The 24,154-nt window shown below is 36.1% G+C and overlaps 2 protein-coding genes across 2 annotated transcripts; one reads left to right on the forward strand and one right to left on the reverse strand.

Annotated features, from left to right (window-relative positions):
- Positions 1–977: 977 nt before the first annotated feature.
- Positions 978–1,916, reverse strand: LOC129641560 (olfactory receptor 6C70-like). Its single transcript, XM_055566242.1, has one exon. The coding sequence runs from the start codon at positions 1,914–1,916 to the stop codon at positions 978–980; it is 939 nt and encodes a 312-aa protein (XP_055422217.1).
- Positions 1,917–22,982: 21,066 nt separating this feature from the next.
- Positions 22,983–23,918, forward strand: LOC129641561 (olfactory receptor 6C68-like). Its single transcript, XM_055566244.1, has one exon. It carries the CDS (start codon positions 22,983–22,985, stop codon positions 23,916–23,918), a length of 936 nt encoding a protein of 311 aa, XP_055422219.1.
- Positions 23,919–24,154: the final 236 nt, after the last annotated feature.

The following is a 24,154-nucleotide window of genomic DNA, read 5'->3' on the forward strand; positions in this document are numbered from 1 at the left end:
GCACGCAGTCATGACACACAATTGCTTATATGTGGATTTTTTTGTTGTTGTTGTTGGCAAAGAAATGTCTCTGCTTTTTATTTTTTTTTAATATAAATTTATTTATTTTAATTGGAGGTTAATTACTTTACAATATTGTATTGGTTTTGCCATACAGTAACATGAATCTGCCACATATAAATTAACTTACTTACAAAACAGAAATAAACTCACAGACACAAAAAACCAACTTATATTAACCAAAGAGCAAAGGAGGGGTAAATTAGGAGTTTGTGATAACATATACACACTACCATAATAAAAATATACAACCAACAAGGACCTACTGTACAGCACAGGAAACTGTGTGCAGTACTTTGTAATAACCTATAAGGGAAAAGAGGCTGAAAAAAAGAACATATATAACTTAATTATTTTGCTGTACACCTGAAACTAATACAACATTATAAATCAACCATGCTTCAATTTAAAAATAGGAAATTATGCATGTTTACTAAGCTGACAAAAATTTTAAAATTGATTCAAAAAACACTTTACAAAATAAGACTCTACATTACACTTTTAAAGAATAAGTTCTCTTGGAGAATCTTAAACATATTTAATAATTATGTTTAAGAATTTTTAAAACTATGGCTTTTAAATGAATCATGGAACATTCATTTAAATTACTTAAGAAATAAAATACTCCAAAAATTTATATTCCATAATACAACCAAATCCCTCCATTCATTTTATTCTACATTCTATTAGAGAAAATAAATTTTGCAATTTTATATTTCCAACACAGAAATACTTCATTTTGAAGAACAGAAAGTTAAATTCAGATATATAGAATGGAAATGGTTTCTAAGCTCAGGTAAGCATAAGTGATATCAAAAATTAAATATTAGAGATCAATTCTTGTACTAGAAACATCAAAATAGTTTTTGTTCAATGTTTCTTTTATATCTTCATGTTGATTATTTCAATAAACAGTATTACTTGTCTGAAACAGAAAATATCTTTCTAAATACATCTCTGAAGGCTTGTTTAACTTGCTGGTTCCTCAGAGTATAAATGAATGGGTTCAACAAAGGGGCAATTGAAGTATTTAACACAGCCACTCCTTTGCTTAAAGTGATCCTTTCATTTGCTGAGGGCTTTATGTAGATGAAAATACAACTACCATAAGTGATGGATACAACAATCATGTGAGAAGAGCAGGTAGAAAGGGCTTTTTTCTTTTGTTGAGCTGAAGGGAATTTAAGAATTGTCTTGATGATGTAAGAGTAAGAAAGAATTATCAATAGCAGTGTGACCACGAGGATTATCGCAGCTAATACAAATGCAATCATTTCTAGTAAATATGTGTCTGAGCAAGAAAGTTGTAGAATAGGAGAAATATCACAAATGAAATGATCAATAACATTTGAATCACAGAAATCCAGGTGAAGACCCAAAATCAGTGGAGGGAAAATGACCAGGAAGCCAGATGCCCAAGAACTGAGTACCAGCTGATGACAAATTGTGCTGCTCATGATGGAGGTATAACGCAAAGGCTTGCAAATGGCAACATAGCGGTCATAGGACATAGCCGCCAGAAGGAAAAATTCTGTAACTCCCAAGAATATGTAAAAAAATACCTGAGACATGCAACCAATATAAGAAATTGTCTTTTCTTTGTTTACAGTGGTGATTAGGAATCTGGGGATGCAAGCACTTGTGAATGAAATTTCCAGGAAAGAGAAATTATGGAGGAAGAAATACATTGGGGTCTTGAGATGGGAATCCAACAGAGTGAGGGCAATGATGGTTAAGTTTCCAATCATGCTTAATGTGTAATTTAGAAGCAGAAACAAAAAAATTAGGATCTGTAACTGAGAATCATCTGTCAGTCCCAGAAGGACAAACTCTGTGTGCCTTGTATGATTCTTCATGTTTCCTCTGTGATTTCAAACAATGTCTTGTAATAAAAGGGTATAAAAATAAGAAACTACAGAAATAGATTTATCTTTAAGATATGATATATTAAAATATACATGTGCACAAACATACCCAATTGCCTGAGTTTGAAGATATGCTCTAGAACTGTGCTGCAAATACTATTATTATCAAGGTCAACTCAGTTTTGGAAATTGACCTATAAAATCCATAAGAGTTGATTTTTTTCAGGCTTATTTACAAACTTCCAGTCAATTACAACTGATTCCAATTTGTCCATTGTTAAATAAATTAAATAAATCGGCTCAGATTTCAAAATAATTCATTCATTTTTAATTAACTTCATCAAAATAAAATTATACCAGTGAAGTGAATTAAAACCTACAGTTAAATTCTGATACTTTAGATTTCATATTAAAGGAACATTTGATTCAGTCCCAGTTAGTCACCTAGAGAAGCAACTTCTCTAGGAACTACTGATGAAGGCATAGAAAGGACAAGAGAAAAAGAGAACATAAGAGTGTAGTACCCCAGCAAAATAAATAAAAGTCGAATCTAGGAAAATCTGAAAATGAATATAAAGCAGATATAATCACATTTACAAAAAATTAACAATGCATTGAGAACTTCAACTTTTTGCCACATGTAATGGAGACCAAATAATAAAAGAGAAAACACAGAAAAGATCATCACAATCTCCACCCAATTACACATATTCAGAGTCTAACATCACTTGCCATTAAATTATCTTTTAATCAGATACTAAATTACAGTGGAAATCTTTCAATAAAACGTATTTTTATTCTCTAGTTTTTTTATAAAAGCAAAAGAATTTTGGTGAAGTCAGAGTACTAATTGGTTATATATTTTAGAGCCATGTTTTCAACTAAAATATACCCAATGATGAAGTTCATTTTCCTCTTACTCTGAAGAAATCTTTGTCAACCATTTGTGAAACAGGTAGACTATTTCCAAATAAACTTAGAATATAAATACTGAAAAAAAGGAAAACAGACTACATCATAGAGTATACAATATTTTCTTCATTTTAAAATAAAATAATGTAAATTACCTTCCTTCTCAGCAATTATTATGCCAATCAATATTTTTGCCTGTTCTGAAGCTTTTCTTCCTTTTCTTATTGAATATATAATACTTTTCCTTCTACATGATTTGGCCTGTTACTTCACATAGGAATTCACAAACTCCACATTATTTAGATATATAATTTTATTTATTATTTAAAGCAAATCTTTGTTTTTCATTTCATGTATATTAGCATATTCTTCTCCTCTTAGATTAATACTCCAATGAATTAGCTCCAGGCTGTTAATGGAAAAGGCAGCTCTTAGAGAGCCACATGAGTCTAAACCTTCCTTCCTTGATCTGGTCTTCAAGGAAGACCAGATCATGCTCTTTCCCTAATTTCTACTTTTTTCTGAAAAATATATTGAACTTTCTTGTAGGTTAATTGTCAGTATCAGAGTAATTTCAAAATCAAGAAGCATATATTTGTTCTACAACCAGTACAGATTTGAAAATCCATAATTATAAGTGATAAATTGTCATATATCAAAGTGTTGGGTCAGAATTAGTACTCCTCAGGGATTTAATTTTTCTGTTTTTTCAAAAATGTATTAAAACATGTGATATAAATTCTCTAGGAAAAAGATTCCCCAACCTTGTAATGTTTGATTGACATCTAGAGTTGCCAAGGTTCTCTTTGTCTAGAACAGTAGAATAGTCATCATTCCCTTCACATTCCCACACAGCACAGTGTCTGGTGAAAACCATGAAGTACTAGAAATGTAAGTGCAAATACATATCTCAAGCTTCATGTTCTTGCATTTACAGATTCATAAATAGATGAGAAATAATCAATGCTTTATTCAAAGAGAATTAATGTCACCTTTAAATCGCTGTTATTTATTTGTATGTTATTTACAGGGTAGCAATAAGTATTCTTAAATATTTAAGAGAAAAGTAAGACACTACTTACCACCATTAGTAAAATATGTTGCTATCATTTTTTTTTCTCTAGACTATGTAAATAAACATCAACCATAATATAGTCAAACATATTTATTGGAAAATAATATTAAATAAACTCTCATGTTAATTCCAATCAGAGAGTAAAGTGTGACTATATTAGTAATGGAATTTTCTTCACTATCACATGAAACTGAATATATGTCTTGAATAATAAAGATTTCTAGTAAACTTCTCTCTGTTACTAGAAAATTTAGATCTGTTCAACCAATCCCACTGTACCAGCATCCATAATGATGATCACAGCTGAGATGACTAGCTAGTTTAGTACTTGGGAAATATCTGCCAGGTTCAAATTATTTAAATGGAGTGAGTGCTTCTTTACAAGAAACCTAAGGGGATAGTGTCTCTAAGGGAAAGTAGAAAAGATGAAATAATGCTGAAAAAGCCACACCAAACACCATTTATCCCTTGTTTTTATCATTTAATTAAAAATAAGCTTATTGCTCCAAGCATGCTGATATGAGGTATTGTGAGACTCATCACATTAAAAAATACTAATTTCATTTTTTATTTTTTTTATTTTTTAACTTTACACAATCATGTATACTCTGCAAACCAGCAGGTTGCCAAGATACCAGGATAAATCCTCTTGAGGTTATGTTTTTTCCAAAATGTGAATTATCGCTAGGAGATCAGCATGTTGCTACCCACCACAAATACTATTACTGTTTTCTAAAAAAAAAAAAAAAAACTCTATTCAATATTAAGAAATTAGAACTTCTGTATATTACTATGATTTGAGAATGGATATTTTATTTTGTGATTTGAGGATGTGCACCTACATTCAAGCTTTTTGAAATATTACTAATTATTATAATGTCCACATTTGGTTTAAAATTTAGTATGCATGAAACACTGCTAATTGCTATATTTACATTATTTTAATTAGTCATCAATAGGCAATGGAGGAGCCTGGTAGGCTGCAGTCCATGGGGTCCATAAGAGTTGGATACGACTGAGTGACTTTACTTTCACTTTTCACTTTCATGCATTGGAGAGAAGGAAATGGCAACCCACTCCAGTGTTCTTGCCTGGAGAATCCCAGGGATGGGGGAGCCTGGTGGGCTGCCATCTATGGGGTCACACAGAGCCGGACACGACTGAAGTGACTTAGCAGCAGCAGCAGCAGGCAAAGTACACATATTTATGACCTTTGCTTTTTAAAAAACTAATACTTAGGGAAATCATTTCACTAATTCACACTCATGACAAAGTTTAAAACCCTATGCAGGATACAGGAAGCTTGGAGCTGGTGCACTGGGATGACCCAGAGGGATGGTATGGGGAGGGAAGTGGGAGGGAGGTTTAGGATTGGGAACACGTGTACACCCGTTGCAGATGCATGTTGATGTATGGCAAAACCAATACAATATTGTAAAGTAAAAATGATAATAATAATAATAAAATAAAATAAAAAGAAATGTAGTAGAAATCAAACAAACAAACAAAAAAAAACCATGGAGTCATGATTGCAATCAGATTCATGATTCCAAAGTGTAGCTTGTTACCCATTATGCAATACTTCCAATTAAGTAAATGAATGGTTAGTTGACAGGCAGACTATAGCTAGATATTATGATAGATAGGTAGGTAGATAGATAAATAATCTAATGGCTTAAACCATACCCAGAATTTGAATGCTTAATTTTGAGTGCATAAATATATGATAAATGAGTGACATTTTCATACCACTGTCAACGGGAAAAAAAAAATGCACATAAGAGTTCTGAATTAAGTTTTACTTGAGGCAAAATGAGGACAATAGCTCTGGAGACAGTATTTCAGATAGCTCTGAGAAACAGCTCCAGAGAGGGAGGGATGAAGGTCATCATTATATATGATTTTAGTGAAGAGTAATACCTGCAGTCAAGCACACATCTTGGGCAAGGCTTGCTGCTAGTCCCAAGGAACAGATGTCACCAATAATGATTTTAGTGCTGTCTAGATACAAGGAGATGCAAAAAGATGGGCTCATAAAATCTTTTGAAAATATCTATCTGAAGGCCTGTTCTATCGGTTTTTTCCCAGAGCACAGGGTGCCTCAATCCTGATCTCCACCCCAAAGTCCTTTCAGGGGTGTTGAAGGTCAGCAGCTGCAGTGCCTCATGCTTTAATCCTTGTAGAGGTAAACTGCAAATGCCAGTTTGTAGTTGTCATCATACATGCAAACATTTTGTCAAGAAAACGTTTTTTCCCTTTTAATCAAAACTGGGATTTTTCAACCATATCATTATTTTATATAAAGTTTAAAGTATCATATTGCAAGAAAAAAACACTGAAATTGAATAAAAATCAAATGAAATAACAATATTATGCTGTGAATAAAAGAATCATAGGAGTTAAAAGCAAAGAAAGAAATAAAAATAATTTAGTATTTGACTTTTTAAAATATCATGTTCTGATCATGGACCCACTGTGGGGCAGTCTAAAGTGTAAAAGGATTACAAACATAGCTTTAACTTCATACATTTTGTATTTTATCATTGATAGTACTGACTGAGTAATTCTGATTTCACCTTGTCTGAATTTTAGCATTGGGTAAACTAGTAAATATACTGATGTTGAGAACTAGGAATTTGACTGAAGGGATAAAAGGAGGAGGGGGGAAGAATCAAATATGATGAGAAAATAATTCAGTGGGCTGAATTAAAATTAGAAGCAACAGTGTAAACTAATGTGTTCTTAACATGTTTTTTTCCTAGCTTTGTCTTTTGAAAGATTGACAACACTACTATGCTCCAACACTGAGTGGGAAATTCCAAGATGACACAGAAGACTTCTTGAAGATCAAATTTGCAAAATAGTGAATGCTGGGAAAAAAATCACCTTAGAAATAAAGAGTCATAACAGCTAAGAAAATAATTCATAGTGACACCAGTACTAATATACATGGATAGTAATGTGTATGTGTAATGTTTATGGATAGTAATGTGTATGTGAATTTATAATGAAGAAGGGAAACTCTATAGGAGAATGATAATGCCAAATTATTCACATATAAAGAATGAAAAAATTTTAAAATCAACATTTCCAAACCTCATAGCACATGAAACCCTTTACATTTGTTTTCCATGATACCACGCTCACCTAGGGTTTGTCCCTCCTACCTCACAATGGACTTTTTCTATATATTTTCTTTTGATACTGCCTTATTTTATTGACTTCTGCATGTTGGATGCTGATGTTAATGTAAAGAAAATAAATAATAAAATAGGAAGAAAATGTAAGCAAATATATGACAACATAAGAAACAGTAAACCATAATGACAAAAGATTCAGAAACAATAAAACAAAAAGAAGCATATTTTACTACAATTCAACCAAATTTTCAGGATACCACCAGCACCGTAAGTACTGGTTTAGCCAAAACGTTCAATTGTTTTTTTCTGTGAGCTGACTCTACTAATGCTTAGTTATCTTTAGCATCATTCAAAACAATTATTTTTAGATTGTAATGTGACAGCTATTATATCAATGTGCGTTTTTAAAAAAACATCAAAATTGGTGAATTTTTGTGAGGCATTTTAATATTGATGATGGAAGAAAAAACATTTTCAGCATATTATACTTTATTATATCAAGAAAGGTAAAAATGCAACTGAAGCACACACACAAAAAGATTTGTGCAGGGTGTGAAGAAGGTGCTGTGACTGACTGAAGGTGTCAAAAGTGGTTTTCAGAGTTTTGTGCTGGAGATTTCTCACTGGATGACATTCCACAGTCAAGTAGACTAGTGAAGTTGACAGCAGTCAAATAAAGACAATAATGGAGAGCAATGAATGTTACACCAATAGGAGACAGCTGACATACTCAAAATATCCAAATCAAGCACTGAAAAGCATTTGCAACAGCTTGGTTATGTTGAAGTGAAGTGAAAGTCATTCACTCGTGTCTGCCTTTTTGTGACCCCAGGTACTATAGCCTGCCAGGCTCCTCAGTCCATGGGGATTCTCCAGGCAAGAATACTGGAGTGGGTTGCCATTCCCTTCTCCAGGGGATCTTCAGTACCCAGGGATCAAACTCAGGTCTCCCGCAATGTAAGTGGATTCTTTACCATCTGAGCACTGCTGCTGCTGCTGCTAAGTAGCTTCAGTCGTGTCCAACTCTGTGGGACCCCATAGACGGCAGCCCACCAGGCTCCCCCATCCCTGGGATTCTCTAGGCAAGAATACTGGAGTGGGTTGCCATTTCCTTCTCCAATGCATGAAAGTGAAAAGTCAAAGTGAAATTGCTCAGTTGTGTCCGACTCTTAGCAACCCCATGGACTGCAACCTACCAGGCTCCTCCATCCATGGGATTTTCCAGGCAAGAGTACTGGAGTGGGGTGCCATTGCCTTCTCCAATCTGAGCACTAGGGAAGTCCATATTGGTTATGTTAATCATTTTAATGTTTGAGTTGCACATAATTTAAGTGAGAAAAAACTTCTTGACTATATTTCCATATGCAATTCTCTACTTAAAAATAATGAAAATTAAAACAAATTGTGGCAAATTTGCCACAATTGTGGATATTGTACAGTGAAATTGTACAATGGATATTGTACAGTATCCACAGTACAGTGGATACTGTACAATAACATGAAATGAAACAGATCATAGGACAAGCAAAATGAACTATCACCAACCACAACAAAGGCCCATTTTCAAAGAAGGTGATGTGTATATGGTGAGATTGGAAGGGAGTCCTTCTATTATGAGCGCCTTTTGAAAAATCAAACTATTAATTCCAATAAGTACTGCTCCCAATTTGACCATCTAAAAGCAGCACTCAATGAAAAGCATCTGGAGTTAGTGAACATAAAACATGTGTAATATCATGTATGAAAAAAATAAATAAATAAAAGTTAAAAAAAAACATACATTGTAGAGAACAAAATAGACATTTAATAAAATAATCATTAAAATAAAGAAAAAAAAAAGAAAACCCATAATATTCCATCAGGATAATGGAAAACTACATGTTTCCTTGAATACCAGGCAAAAACTGTTATAACATGGCTTGGAAGTTCTGATTCATCTGACATATTCCCTGGATATTGCACCTTCAGATCTCAATTTATTTCAGTCTTTATGCAACCCTCTTAATGGAAAAAATTCCAATTCCCTGGAAGACTGTAAAAGGCACCTTGAACAGCTCTTTGCTCAAAAGTATCAAAAGTTTTGGCAAGATAGAATTATGAAGTTACTTGAAAAATGGTGGGAAGTAGTGAAACAAAACAGTGAATATGTTGTTCAAGAAAGTTCTTAGTGAAAATGAAAAATGTGTCCTTATTTTTGCTTAAAAACTAAAAAAACTTCTTGGCCAACACAATGGTAAATGTTAAATAACAAAGAGTGAAATAGGATTTACAACATTAGACTTTCAAAGATTGATAGCCTTGAATGTATACAAATATCTTAGAAAAGCATAAGTCAGTTCAGTTCAGTCGCTTAGTCGTGTCCGACTCTTTGTGACCCTATGAACCGCAGCACACCAGGCCTCCCTGTCCATCACCAACTCCCAGAGTCCACCCAAACCCATGTCCATTGAGTCGGTGATGCCATCCAACCATCTCATCCTCCATTGTCCCCTTCTCCTCCTGCCCTCAATCTTTCCCAGCATCAGGGTCTCTTCAAATGAGTCAGTTCTTCGCATCAAGTGGCCAAAGTATTGGAGTTTCAGCTTCAAAATCAGTCCTTCCAATGAACACCCAGGACTGATCTCCTTTAGGGTGGACTGGTTGGATCTCCTTGCAGTCCAAGGGACTCTCAAGAGTCTTCTCCAACACCACAGTTCAAAAGCATCAATTCTTCAGCACTCAGCTTTCTTTATAGTCCAACTCTCACATCCATACATGACAACTGGAAAAACCATAGCCTTGACTAGATGGACCTTTGTTGACAAATAATGTCTCTGCTTTTTAATATGTTGTCTAGGTTGGTCATAACTTTCCTTCCAAGGAATAAGCGTCTTTTAATTTCATGGCTTCAATCACCATCGGCAGTGATTTTGGAGCCCAGAAAAATAAAGTCAGCCACTGTTTGCTCATCTATTTGCCATGCCGCCACACTTGTGTGCCCAGAAAAGCATAAGGAGTCACTTTAATTCAAAAAACAGTGAAAGGATCATAACAGTCTGTTAATAAACAAAGCATAAATTATGAATAAATATTTGAAAACTATGATTATTAGCAATTAAAAATGCGAATTAACATGAAAAAGTATGATCTGGGTCATCATTTTGCAAAGATGTAGTACCATGAAGATACCTCCTTACCTTGGTGTTATTAATGCTCCTCCAGTCTCATAGGACTGTCCCAGTTCCTGGGTGTATTTGTTAGCTTTGCTTTTGCTTTTCTATATTATCATATTTTGCATTCATTAGTGATTTTTAAGCATGGTCACCAAGGACACCAAGGACACTTTTTTCTAACTTAGTTTATCTTACCTGTTACAGGTTGACCACATAAAGAAAGCATCCTCAATCATATCTTTAGTGATACTTTTCAGGGAACCACTCTCTGCTAAAAAATTGTTGGACCACAACATCAACTTCTCAAGAATCAGAAAATTTCTGATTTTCTTTTGCCTTTTTACTAGTCTTTCCTTCTATGTAACTCTTCAGATTATAAGGAAATAGTTCATTTTTAAATTTAGACTCATATTGTCATTCACAGTAAATGCTAAACATTTGAATATAAAAACTTATACTGCCTGTTAATGTATTTCCATTGCTGTCTTTGAGTGCAAGTGAGAAAGAATCACTAGACTATATCTATGTCAATACTAACAATTCTTGTTTAATTGTGAGACTATGTGGGAAGAAAACAAAAATTGAAGCCTGAATGACAGACTAAAATATAAGTATGTGTATATTTCTCAAATCAATATTTTTCTATTCTGAAACTTGGAAAACTAATTAAAATAGTTCCTATCAATTTCCTAAGGATACATACAAACATTTATATATAAACAGAAAAGACTCTGATGCTGGGAGGGATTGGGGGCAGGAGGAGAAGGGGACGACAGAGGATGAGATGGCTGGATGGCATCACTGACTCAATGGACGTGAGTCTCAGTGAACTCCGGGAGTTGGTGATGGACAGGGAGGCCTGGCGTGCTGCGATTCATGGGGTCGCAAAGAATCGGACACGACTGAGTGACTGATCTGATCTGATCTGATGTAAAATATATATATAACCTCTGCTTTTTTTTTAATTTGGATAGTTCATAGGATGTGAGAAATTCATTTCTTGAATGTCATCATGGATGTCTTTGGGCCTGTGGCAAATGAAGTCTCTAGGCCTATGTTATAAATTGGATTTTTGCCCTCAAAAACTGTAATGAAAGGATTTGTATCATACAGGATTTTTCCTGTTTTTCAGTGTTAGATTGAAACATACAATTAAACCCTCTGAGGCTACAGTTCTCTTTGTTGGATGATTTATGTACCTGTTTAATGTTAGAGATAGGGATATATAGGTTAGATATTTCATCTTGAACTAGCTTTGATAGACTGCATCTTTCATAGCATTGATTCATTCATTTAAGTTGTCAAATCTACTTTGTAGAGACATGATATTTTTCTGTTTTTATATCTGTATAATCTGCAATGATTTCTCTTTTTTTCCATAGCAGCCACAATAACAGTTTATCAATATTAGACACCCTCTCCAAGAATCAGCTTTTGATTATATTCATCTTCTCTCTTTTTCATTTCTTTTTTTTTTTTTTTTTTTGCTTATTATTTCTTTTCATCTGTTTGGATAACTTTTCTTTGGCTTTTTACATGTAGATCATCTAAAACATCAAAGCTGGTAATGAGAAATCACAGTCATAACAACGTTCATCTTGGGATTTACAGAGGACCCACAGCAGCTAGTTCTGATTTTTGTCTTTTTATTTCTTACATATGTGATGAGTGTTACTGGAAATCTGACCATTATCATTCTCACATTCATGGATTCTCATCTTAAAACACCTATGTATTTTTTCTTTAAAAACTTTGCCTTCTTAGAAGTCTCATTTACAATGGTGTGTAGTCCCAGATTCCTGTACAGCATAATAAGTGGGAACAATACCATTACTTTTAACACCTGAAGAAGTGAAGTGAAATTTGCTCAGTCGTGTCCAACTCTTTGAGACTCCAAGTACTGTAGCCCACCAGGCTCCTCTGTCCATGGAGTTCTCCAGGCAAGAATAATGGAGTGGGTTGCCATTCCCTTCTCCAGGGGATCTTCCCAACCCAGGGATCGAACCTGGGTCTCTTGCATTGCAGGCAGATGCTTTATCATCTGAACCATCAGGGGCTTAATGCCTGTGCTGGTCAAATATTTTTTGTTGGACTCTTTGGAGTCACAGCATTTTTTCTTCTGGCAGTCACGTCCTGTGACCACTATGTGACCATCTGTAAACCCCTTCATGAACAGTAGAGTCTGCATCATCTTTGTGCTCTGCTGCTGAATCTCTGGGTTGATGATTGTCATCACACCACTCAGTATGGGTCTCTGGATAGAATTCTGTGACTCCAGTGCCATTCATCATTTTGGGTGTGATGCAGGTCCCCTCCTAAAGATCTCAAGCTCAGATACATGGTTCATAGAACAGATCATTATGATCTGTGGGGTGGTGACATTCATCATCACACTGATAGGTGCATTCATCATTACATTGATAGGTGTTTTTCTTATATATATGTGTATCTATATATTCAGTTCAGTTTCTCAGGCATGCCCGACTCTTTGTGACCCCATGAACCGCAGCACTGCAGGCCTCCCTGTCCATCACCAACACCCAGAGTTTATCCAAACTCATGCCCATTGAGTCAGTGATATCATCCTACCATCTTATCCTGTGTTGTCCCCTTCTCCTCCTTCCCTCAATCTTTTCCAGCATCAGGGTCTTTTCAAATGAGTCAGCTCTTCGCATCAGGTGGCCAAAGTATTAGAGTTTCAGCTTCATTATCAGTCCTTTTAATGAACACTCAGGACTAATCTTCTTTAGGATGGACTGGTTGGACCTCCTTGCAGTCCAAGGGACTCTCAAGAGTCTTCTCCAACACCACAGTTCAAGAGCACCAATTCTTTGGTGCTCAGCTTTCTTTACAGTCCAACTTTCATATCCATACATGACTACTGGAAAAACCATAGCCTTGACTAGATGGACCATTGTTGACAAAGTAATGTCTCTGCTTTTGAACACGCTGTCTAGGTTGGTCATAACTTTCCTTCCAAGGAGTAAGAGTCTTTTAATTTCATGGCTGCAATCACCATCTGCAGTGATTTTGGAGCCCAGAAAAATAAAGTCAGCCACTGTTTCCAGTTTCCCCATCTATTTGCCATGAAGTGAAGGGACCAGATGCCATGACCTTAGTTTTCTGAATGTTGACTTTTAAGCCAACTTTTTCAATCTCCTCTTTCAGGTTCATCAAGAAGCTCTTTAGTTCTTCTTCACTTTCTGCCATAAGGGTGGTGTCATCTGCATATCTAAGGTTATTGATATTTCTCCAGGCAATCTTCATTCCAGCTTGTGCCTTGTATGTATCTCCCTACAAACTTCCCTGAAAAAGTACATTTAGTTACAACTCTCAAAATTGTATACCTATAATTCAAAGTCAGCTCACAGGAGTATACACTCTATGCCTACTGATTTCAAGGTATGGCCAACTGTATGAAATGCCCATCATTTGGCTAAACTCTTTCATGTGCCATAAATGTAAGACTTTGTCCCTGAAGTTAACAGTGTCTCTCAGGTGCTATTTTGCTGAGTCATTCCAAGTGCAGTTTGCCTTGGATTCACCTAAAGGTAGCCTTTCATTTTTGAAAACAAAATTTTCATATAAAAACATATAAAAATTATATGTTTATAATTAAATAGAATTGCCATAGGTAGTATGTAAACGGTAGATTACAAGTTTTTACAGATTTAGTTATGTACTTTTGGTTGAGGGGAAAAATCTCTGACGCTACTTTTATAACATAATTTATGCTGGTAATTGCTATGTCATTTTTTTTCCTTTTTATGTTCATATTTTTATAGTATCCATGAGTTGTTTAAAGAAAGTGGATAAAGGCTTGTTATGCCTATTTAATTGCCTTAGATGCTGTGAAAAAAAATCAAGCATTTTATCAAATGACATTTATTATCCTGCACCATCACAGTGTGTCTAATGCTATTGTTGCATTTTCTTGTCCTCAAAGACACTGTTCCCACTGCTACCTTGTGGAAAGTTGATTGCCAAAACTTATATTTATAACATTCCTTAATGACTTTTAAATGCGGGTCTCCACGGACTCTCTTGTTATTGACTCATTATAGGTGGGATACATGAATTAATTAGCCATAACATTTGGTGCCAAATATGTTTTCCTGACCAACAAGTTCATCATATCAATTACTCCTAATCAATTTTTCTCCCATGTTTTACGTTTAGCCCTTTAGACAAGACATTTCTTATTTGAGCTAGCAAGAGGAGAACATATATTCTCAGTGTAAAATGGCACAGGGCCTCTCACAGAGGGAGCTCTGTATGATATAGGAGGGCTCTGGGCATTTTCAGGGATTTCCTAGCTGAATGCGATTCCCTGAAAAAACAGAATTCACATGTCTCCTCTAGCATATTCCTGTTCAGAATGTGTATCATTATGAGCATCCTCAAATGAACTGTCAACAGGTGCCATGAAATAACTTCATGGTGACAGGGTAAATATGAAAATGTTTGCTCCTTCAGTTATTTACACACTATGCGTACATGTTTTCTGGCAGAAGGTGGGAGGTGGATGGGGAATGTCATGATAGATTTCTCTCTTTAAGCAAAGTGTCAGACCTTTTTAGTTGATATTTAAAAATTTTACTGGAGTATAAATTTACATTGTCATGTTAGTTTCGAGTGTACAGCAAAGTGAATCAGTTACTGTGCTCATTGTGTTCAGTGGCTTAATCATGCCCAACACTTCCGAAACCCCATGGACTATAGCCTGCCAGGCTCCTCTATATGGGATTTTTCAGGCAAGAATACTGGTGTGGGTTGTCATTTCCTCCTGCAGGGGATCTTCCTGACCTAGGGATCAAATCCATGTCTCCTGCGTCTCCTACATTGATAGACAGATTCTTAATCACTGAGCAGTCTGGGAAAGCCCTGAATCAGTTATACACATACATATATCCTCTTTTTTTTTTAGATTCCTTTCCCATATATGTCATTACAGAGTATTGAATAGAGTTCCCTGTGCTATATAGTAAGTGCTTATTGGTTGTTTATTTTATATACACTACTGTGTATATGTCAATCTCAATCTCCCAATTATCTCTCACCCTCCCCGTGTGAGACTTAAATAACCAACAAATAAGGTGAATATTAATGTTAGTATTTGATGGAAATATCTGACAGTCATCTTTCTAGAATGATGGTCCCTAGAAATCATTAGCAGATTTGGTTTGGGAATAACACACACACACACAAACACACATATCAATAGCAGAGATTTTATTAATTTTTTTAACCTTTTTCAAAATTAAAATTTTTGTTTTAAAAAATTTAATTAAAAGTTAAATTTTTGTTTTGTTAAAGTTAAATACTTAAATCAGGATTTTTCAATTTAAATATGTCAGCATTATTAAATATTTATCTATGAACAGCTGGACTCAGAGAAAAACAATATATTGATTACTAAAGATAAGATCATTTCAAGACCCAAGCAAATCTGAATCAGATATGAGGGGAACTATTGGGTAATGATCTCCATTCATGAAAAGAAGGAAACAAGACAGGGACTCTCAGTGTGAGCTACAGGCACCATCAGATGACAATAAACTGTTCAAGAGGGTATCAGCCTTTCAACCAACTTTACCTACCCTGGGCCTCAATTAATATCCCCCCCCTTTGATGGGGTCTGTCAGCCACTGCACCTATAGTAGCAGAAGACAGGGTTTAGCTGCTTAAACTAAGGAGAAAGATCTTGCTCAAAGCATTGGAAACTAAGTTAAGACAAACACTACATGATGTCACATACATGTGGACTCCAAAAAACAGAAACAAAAACACACCAAAAACCCCCAAGCTCAGAGATACAAGGATAGATTGGTGGTTGTCAGAGGTAGGGTGGGGGCAGGGGAACAATGAATGAAGGGGCTCAAATGATATAACCTTCAATTATAAAGTAATAAGTTCTGGAAATGTAATTTACAGCTGGGAGACTATAGATAATTACATTGCATTACATATTTGAAACTTACTAAGACAGTAGATATTAAAAGGTCTCATCACAATGAAAGTATTTTAGGTAACTAAGTAAAGTGGTGAATGTTGGTTAGACTTGTGATGATTATTTTACAATATATACAAACAATGAATTGTTTTACTGTACATCTGTAACTGAAATGGGGTCTTCCTGCTTTCCACTCAAAAGACATTAAATAGGCCATGTTGGTAGAGAAAAGTTTGTTTTATTTTGGATGCCAGTAACAGGGTGGGGGAATGATGATGCCTGTCCAAAGACGGAGTCCACTTCACGGACCATCAACTAGTTAGAGCTTATATACATTGAAGGAGAGGGGCTACTGGCAGAAACAGCAGTCAGCTCTAATAGTCATATTGATATTGGTCACCAGTAATTTGATCAGCATTATCTTGTTTTAAGTAAAACTAGTCTTCAGTTCCAAGGTTGGTTTGTTTCCATTTCCTTGAGGCTAATTCTTAGAATGTAGCGGCTTATGTCATGGCTACATGGCTAGTCATCATATAGTTACTTCTTCACCTGGTGGAGATTCAGTATTTGTAAGACAGCTCATGGGACATGGCTCAGAATATCACCCCCAGCCCCAGAGAAGGAACTAAATGCCCTCCACAATGCTTAATGACTGAACTATTATTATTTGGTCTCCTTTGCCTGTTTTCCTTTGTTTCTTCATTTTCTCACTTCTCTGATTAAACTTATTCATTGGCTAAAGTTTTTCCACAAACAAAAAGCAGGTCAAGGACATAAGGGTGAAGCACCATACGGTCCTGCTCTGTTTCACAGGTGAAACTAATATAAAGATAAATATTGACTATATATATATATGTATATATATTATTATTCCTTTGGTTCTGTAGGGGATTCTAGGGAAACAACAAACTGTTTTGAAAATTATCAAATAAAAAAAAGAATCAAAAATGCTCTGGTAGTACATGTCTCAAGGCTTTTTGAAAGGAATATTCTAAAAACACAACAAAGTGCATTACTCACAGAAGATCCATCTTGCATTTAGTAAAATAAGAAAACTTGGAGCACTAAAGACATTCCTTGCAAGTTCAGTTCAATTCAGTTCAGTCACTCAGTCGTGTCCAACGCTTTGCGACCCCATGAATCACAGCACGCCAGGCCTCTCTGTCCATCACCAACTCCCAGAGTTCACTCAAACTCATGTCCATCGAGTCGATGATGATGCCATCCAGCCATCTCATCTTCTGTCGTCCCCTTCTCCTTCTTCCCCCAATCCTGCCCAGCATCAGGGACTTTTCCAATCAGCCAACTCTTCTCATCAGGTGGCCAAAGTATTGGAGTTTCAGCTTTAGCATCAGTCCTTCCAATGAGCACCCAGGACTGATCTCCTTTAGCATGGACTCGTTGGATCTCCTTGCAGTCCAAGGGACTCTTCAAGAGTCTTCTCCAACACCACAGTTCAAAAGCATCAATTCTTCAGCCCTCAGCTATCTTCACAGTCCAACTCTCACGTCCATACATGACTACTGGAAAAACCATAACCTTGACTAGAAGGACCTTTGTTGGCAAAGTAATGTCTCTGCTTTTGAATATGCTATCTAGGTTGGTCATAACTTTCCTTCCAAGGAGTAAGCGTCTTTTAATTTCATGGTGACAATCACCATCTTTAGTGACTTTGGAGCCCAATAAAATAAAGTCTAGCACTGTTTCCCCATCTATTTGCCATGAATTGATGGGACCAGATGCCATGATCTTCCTTTTCTGAATGTTGAGCTTTAAGCCAACTTTTTCATTCTCCTTTTTCACTTTCATCAAGAGGCTTCTTGGTTCCTCTTCACTTTCTGCCATAAGGGTGGTGTCATCTGCATATCTGAGGTTACTGATATTTCTCCCAGCAATCTTGATTCCTGCTTGTGCTTCCTTCAGCCCAGCGTTTCTCATGATGTACTCTGCATATAAGTTAAATAAACAGGGTGACAATATACAGCCTTGACATACTCCTTTTCCAATTTGGAACCAGTCTGTTGTTCCATGTCAAGTTCTAACTGTTGCTTCCTGACCTGCATATAGGTTTCTCAAGAGGCAGATCAGGTGGTCTGGTATTCCCTTCTCTTTCAGAATTTTCCACAGTTTATTGTGATCCACACAGTCAAAGGCTTTGGCATAGTCAATAAAGCAGAAATAGATGTTTTTTTCTGGAACTGTCTTGTTTTTTCCATGATCCCACAGATGTTGGCAATTTGATCTCTAGTTCCTCTGCCTTTTCTAAAACCAGCTTGAATATCTGGAAGTTCATGGTTCACATACTGCTGAAGCCTGGCTTGGAGAATTTTGAGCATTACTTTACTAGTGTGGGAGATGACTGCAATTGTGTGGTAGTTTGAATATTCTTTGGCATTGCCTTTCTTTGGGATTGGAATGAAAACTGACCTTTTCCAGTCCCTTGGCCACTGCTGAGTTTTCCAAATTTGCTGGCATATTGAGTGCAGCACTTTCACAGCATCATCTTTCAGGATTTGGAATAGCTCAACTGGAATTCCATCACCTCCACTAGCTTTGTTCATAGTGATGCTTTCTAAGGGCCACTTGACTTCACATTCCAGGATGTCTGGCTCTAGGTCAGTGATCACACAATCGTGATTATCTGGGTTGTGAAGGTCTTTTTTGTATAGTTCTTCTGTGTATTCTTGCCATCTCTTCTTAATATCTTCTGCTTCTGTTAGGTCCATATCATTTCTGTCCTTAGAAACCTATATAATCTATCAAATGGAGGACATATGAAAAATAACTCTCACCTAGATTGATCTTAACCCAGAATAATATGATCCTTTGTCTTCAGCCTTAGTATTTCTGGAGATAAATATTGAGCAAACATGGAAGAATCAACACACTAACAGGAAAAAGAATAAAATGGAAAATTAGCCAGTTGAACTTTGTAATCTCCATCAGTTCTGATATTATAGATGAACTCAGTGGTTGCATATAAACTGAGTGGCATACATTTAGTTTTTGTTCTAAATAGCCCATTTATACCAGTTGTAGCAACACAATTATTATAACCGCCCCTCTTTGTTTCTCAAGTTACCTTTGTTTGACAATAAATATTATAGTAGTACTATCTTTTTTAAAAAATAGCAATACAAATACTGTTCATGAAACCAAGATATTCAGGTAAACGTGCATCAATGATCAGAATGCAACGATTCAAGCCTGGGACTCTGGAGTTGCTCTGTGTGGCTACTTAATATTAGAAAATCTTGAAAATAAACTTTGTCTCTCTCTGCCTCAGTTCTCCCACTTTTAATGTGGAGCTAATATACCCATGGATAAGGAAATGGCAACCCACTCCAGTATTCTTGCTTGGAGAATCCCATGGACAGTGGTGCCTGGTGGGTTACAGTTGATGGGGTTTCAAACAGTCGGATATGACTGAGTGACTAACACCTTAATATATCTCCTACTACATAAGATGTTCTATTATATAGCTAACATATGTAATAGACAATTGCATGGAGAATAGAAAGAAACATAAGTATATAGTATTATCAATTCAGTTCAATTCAGTTGCTCAGTTGTGTCCAACTTTTTATGACCCCTTGGACTGCCGCACACTTACTCCTTGGAAGAAAAGTTGTGACCAAGCTAGACAGCATATTAAAAATCAGAGCCATTATTTGCCAACAAAGATCCATCTAGTCAGGGTTATGGTTTTTCCAGTAGTCATGTATGGATGTGAGAGTTGGCCTGTAAAGAAAGCTGAGTGCCTTAGATTAATGCTTTTAAACTGTGGTGTTGGAGAAGACACTTGAGAGTCCCTTGGACTGCATGGAGATCCAACCAGTCCATCCTAAAGGAAATCAATCCTGAATATTCATTGGAAGGACTGATGTTGAAGCTGAAACTCCAATACTTTGGCCACCTGATGCAAAGAACTGACTCATTATAAAACACCCGGATGCTAGAAAAGATTGAAGGCAGGAGGAGAAGGGAACAACAGAGGATGAGATGGTTGGATGGCATCACGACTCAATGAACATGAGTTTGAGTAAACTCCAGGAGTTGGTGATGGACAGGGAAACCTGGTGTGCTGCAGTCCATGGGGTCACAAAGAGTCAGACATGACTGAGCAACTAAACAGAACTGAACTCCACCATGCCAGGCATCAGTGTCCATTACCAACTTCTGGACCTTACTCAAACTCATGTCCATCAAGATGGTGATAATATCCAACCATCTCATCCTCTGGGGTCCCCTTCTCCTCCTGCCTTCAATCTTTTCTAGCAACTGGGTCATTTCCAGTGAGTCAGTTCTTTGTATCAGGTGGCCAAAGTATTGGAGTTTCAGCTTCAGCATCAGTCCTTCCAATAAATATTCAGGACTGACTTCCTTTAGGATTAACCGGTTGGATCTCCTTGCAGTCCAAGGAACTCTCAAGAGTCTTCTCCAACACCACAGTTCAAAAGCATCAATTCTTCGGCACTCAGCTTTCTTTTTGGTCCAACACTCACATTCATACATGATACTGGAAAAACCATAACTTTAATTATATGGACCTTTGTCGGCAATGTAATGTCTCTGATTTTTAATATGCTGTCTAGATTGGTCAAAACCTTTCTTACAAGGAGCAAGCATCTTTTAATTTCATGACTGCAGTCACCATCTGCATTACTTTTGAAGCCCAAGAAAATAAAGTCTATCACTGTTTCCATTGTTTCTCCATCTATCTGCCATGGAGTGAGGGGACCAGAAGCCATGATCTTTGTTTTTTGAATGTTGAGGTTTAAGCCAGCTTTATCACTCTCCTCTTTCACTTTCATCAAGAGGCTCTCTAGTTCCTCTTCTCTTTCTGCCATAAATGTGATGTCATCTGCATATCTGAGGTTATTGATACTTCTTCGGCAATCTTGTTTGTGGATTGTGCTTCATCCAGCCTGGCATTTCGCATGATGTACACTGCATATAAGTTAAATAAGCAGTGCAACAGTATACAGCCTTGACACACTCCTTCCCAATATGGAACCAGTCTGTCATTCCATGTCTGGTTCTAACTGTTGCTTCTTGACCTGCATACAGACTTCTCAGGAGGCAGGTATGGTAGTCTGGTATTCCTATCTCTTGAAGAATTTTCTACAGTTTGTCATGATCTAAACAGTCAAAGGCTTTGGCATAATCAATAAAGCAGAAGCAGATGTTTTTACTGGAACTCTCTTGCTTTTTATATGACCTAATGCATGTTGGCAATTTGATATCTGGTTCCTCTGCCTTTTCTAAATACAGCTTGAACATCTGGAATCTCATGGTTCACGTACTGTTGAAGCCTGGCTTGGAAAATTTGGAGCTTTACTTTGTTAGCATGTGAGATGAGAGCAATTGTGCAGTAGTTCAAGCATTCTTTGACACTGCTTTTCTTTGGGATTGGAATGAAAACTGAACTTTTTCCAGTGCTGTGGCCACTGCTGAGTTTTCCAAATTTCCTGTCATATGGAGTGCAGTGCTTTAACAGCATCATCATTCAGGATTTGAAATAGTTCAACTGGAATTCCATCACCTCCACTAGCTTTGTTCATAGTGATGCTTCCTAAGGCATGTAGTATTATGATTATATTTAATTATATGGATATATGACTTAGATTGAAGTAAGTCCCAGGAAGATACATGATGGGGTGCTTTATAATGTCTATTGAGGTTCAAATCTAGACAGTAAGTGTCTGAGAAAAAATGCAACAGGAAAAAGTAAAGGCAAAAATGTGTACTTGAAAGAAATGAAAATGGAGTAAAGAGAGTTTCTTGATGAGGATATTCATCAAGTTTTGTATTGACTTTTTAACCATAATAGAGCATGTAAATGTGCTTCAATCTGAGTGTTAAATGAAATCATCAAAGTACACCTTTTACATCCTTCAGCAGTTCATTCATTGCACTCAGCATTACCTCACAATGTGATGAACAGTGTAACAAAATAGGCAGATTGTACTACACAGTGTTATCCAATGAGAAGATTCAAGATACAGGTAGTTTATCTTACACTTTAAACTTAAGATTACAAATGTAAATGCTTTAGAATAAAGATATGTTTTGCCATTATAATGAATTATCAATCTTTAGAAAGCAAAATTTATGTTTTAGATAAAACTGAAAGTTTAAAATCCCAGGTGGCACAGTGGTAAAGAACCTGCCTGCCAATGCAGGAGACACAGAGATGTAGGGTCAGTCCCTGGGCCAGGAATATCTCCTTGAGGAGGAAATGGAAAGGCATTCCAGTATTCTTGCCTGGAAAATTCCATGGACAGAGAATCCTGGTGGGCTACAGTCCCTAGGGTCACAAAGAGTCAGACACGACTGAGTGAGCACACAAAATTTTATTTTAGGATTTTAACATTTCCCAAATTATAAAGCAAAGGAATGAAATTGAAGTTAATATTTTTTTAATTTACCTTATGAGTTAAAGGAAACATTTGGCCGTATAAAAATATCTATAATATACAAAATGAAAAATTAATGTAATTAATATACCACCCAGGCTAAAAGTTAAATGCTTAATTAATTATAAATTAATTTGGGAGTTTACTAAAAGAAAAGTTAGGCTGTAAATCAGCAATTAAAACATATTTAAAAGTTTCATTTGATCATTAGGTACACGTAGATGGGGAAATTCAGCTCATGTAAAACAAGAAATGTATTCCTTAGATCAACAAGTAAAGCCCGTGGATGTTGGATGAGTCAAATAAGCAAGAGAGTTCTCATCATTGGCAGTTTTCATCATTGAATTCTGCAGTTCAAATCTCTCTGACATTTACAGGTAGGTTTGGCAAAATCCAGGAGTCAATAATGAGAAATCACACCACAGTAACAGTATTCATCCTTCTGGGACTGACAGATGATCCTCAGTTGCAGATTTTACTCTTTATTTTTCTATTTATCACCTACATTTTGAGTATATCTGGAAATCTGACCATTATTACCCTAACCCTGACAGATCCCCACCTTAAAACACCCATGTATTTTTTTCTCCAAAATTTCTCTTTCTTAGAAATCTTGTTTACAACCACCTGTATTCCAAGATTCCTCTACAATCTATCAACTGGGGATAGAGTGATTACCTATAAGGCATGTTTCATACAACTATTTTTAACTGATCTCTTTGGGGTAACTGAATTTTTTCTCTTGGCAACCATGTCGTATGATCGTTACGTGGCCATCTGCAAACCCTTACATTATATGATGATCATGAGCAACAAACTGTGCAAAACAATGGTCATCTGCTGCTGGATGGCAGCACTTATGACTATCCTCCCACCACTCAGCTTAGATTTTCATCTGGAATTCTGTGATTCAAACATCATTGATCATTTTGCCTGTGATGTGTCACCTCTCCTGAAGATCTCATGCTCAGACACATGGTTAATTGAGCAGATGGTTATAGCCTGCTCCGTACTGATCCTCATCATCACTCTTCTTTGTGTAGTTCTCTCCTACATTTACATTATAAGGACAATTCTAAAATTCCCTTCTCTTCAACAAAGAAAAAAAGCTTTTTCTACATGTTCTTCCCACATGATTGTACTTTCCATCTCTTATGGCAGTTGCATCTTCATCTATATCAAACCATCTGCAAAAGAAGAGGTAAATATTAACAAAGGTGTATCACTGCTTATTTCTTCCATATCACCAATGTTGAATCCTTTTATATATACTCTGAGGAATAAGCAAGTTAAACAAGCCTTTGATGGCTCACTCAAAAAAATTGCATTTCTCTTAAGATAGTAAAAGTATCTGTCAATAGGCGAGCTCAAAAAGTTCACATATATCTCATTTTCACAAATTTAAGAGAGAATTTCATATTTTTTTTAGCTTGTAGACCAATCAGGTTGACTTCAGAGCCACTTAATCATTAATTTTCCCTTCCATTCATATACTGAAGAACTAATTATTGAACAATTGCTCTATGAAGAACAAAATATATCACTTGTAATTCTTTAACCAGACCTGCCATGTTTAAG

This window comes from Bubalus kerabau, chromosome 1, assembly GCF_029407905.1.
Source record: "Bubalus kerabau isolate K-KA32 ecotype Philippines breed swamp buffalo chromosome 1, PCC_UOA_SB_1v2, whole genome shotgun sequence".
In the NCBI taxonomy this organism is placed as follows: Eukaryota; Metazoa; Chordata; class Mammalia; order Artiodactyla; family Bovidae; genus Bubalus; species Bubalus kerabau.

What these genes read in the sequence shown, in the direction of transcription:
- LOC129641561 (XM_055566244.1), top strand. Translation starts at nt 22,983, where the DNA reads ATGAGAAATCACACCACAGTAACAGTATTCATCCTTCTGGGACTGACA.
- LOC129641560 (XM_055566242.1), bottom strand. Translation starts at nt 1,916, where the DNA reads ATGAAGAATCATACAAGGCACACAGAGTTTGTCCTTCTGGGACTGACA.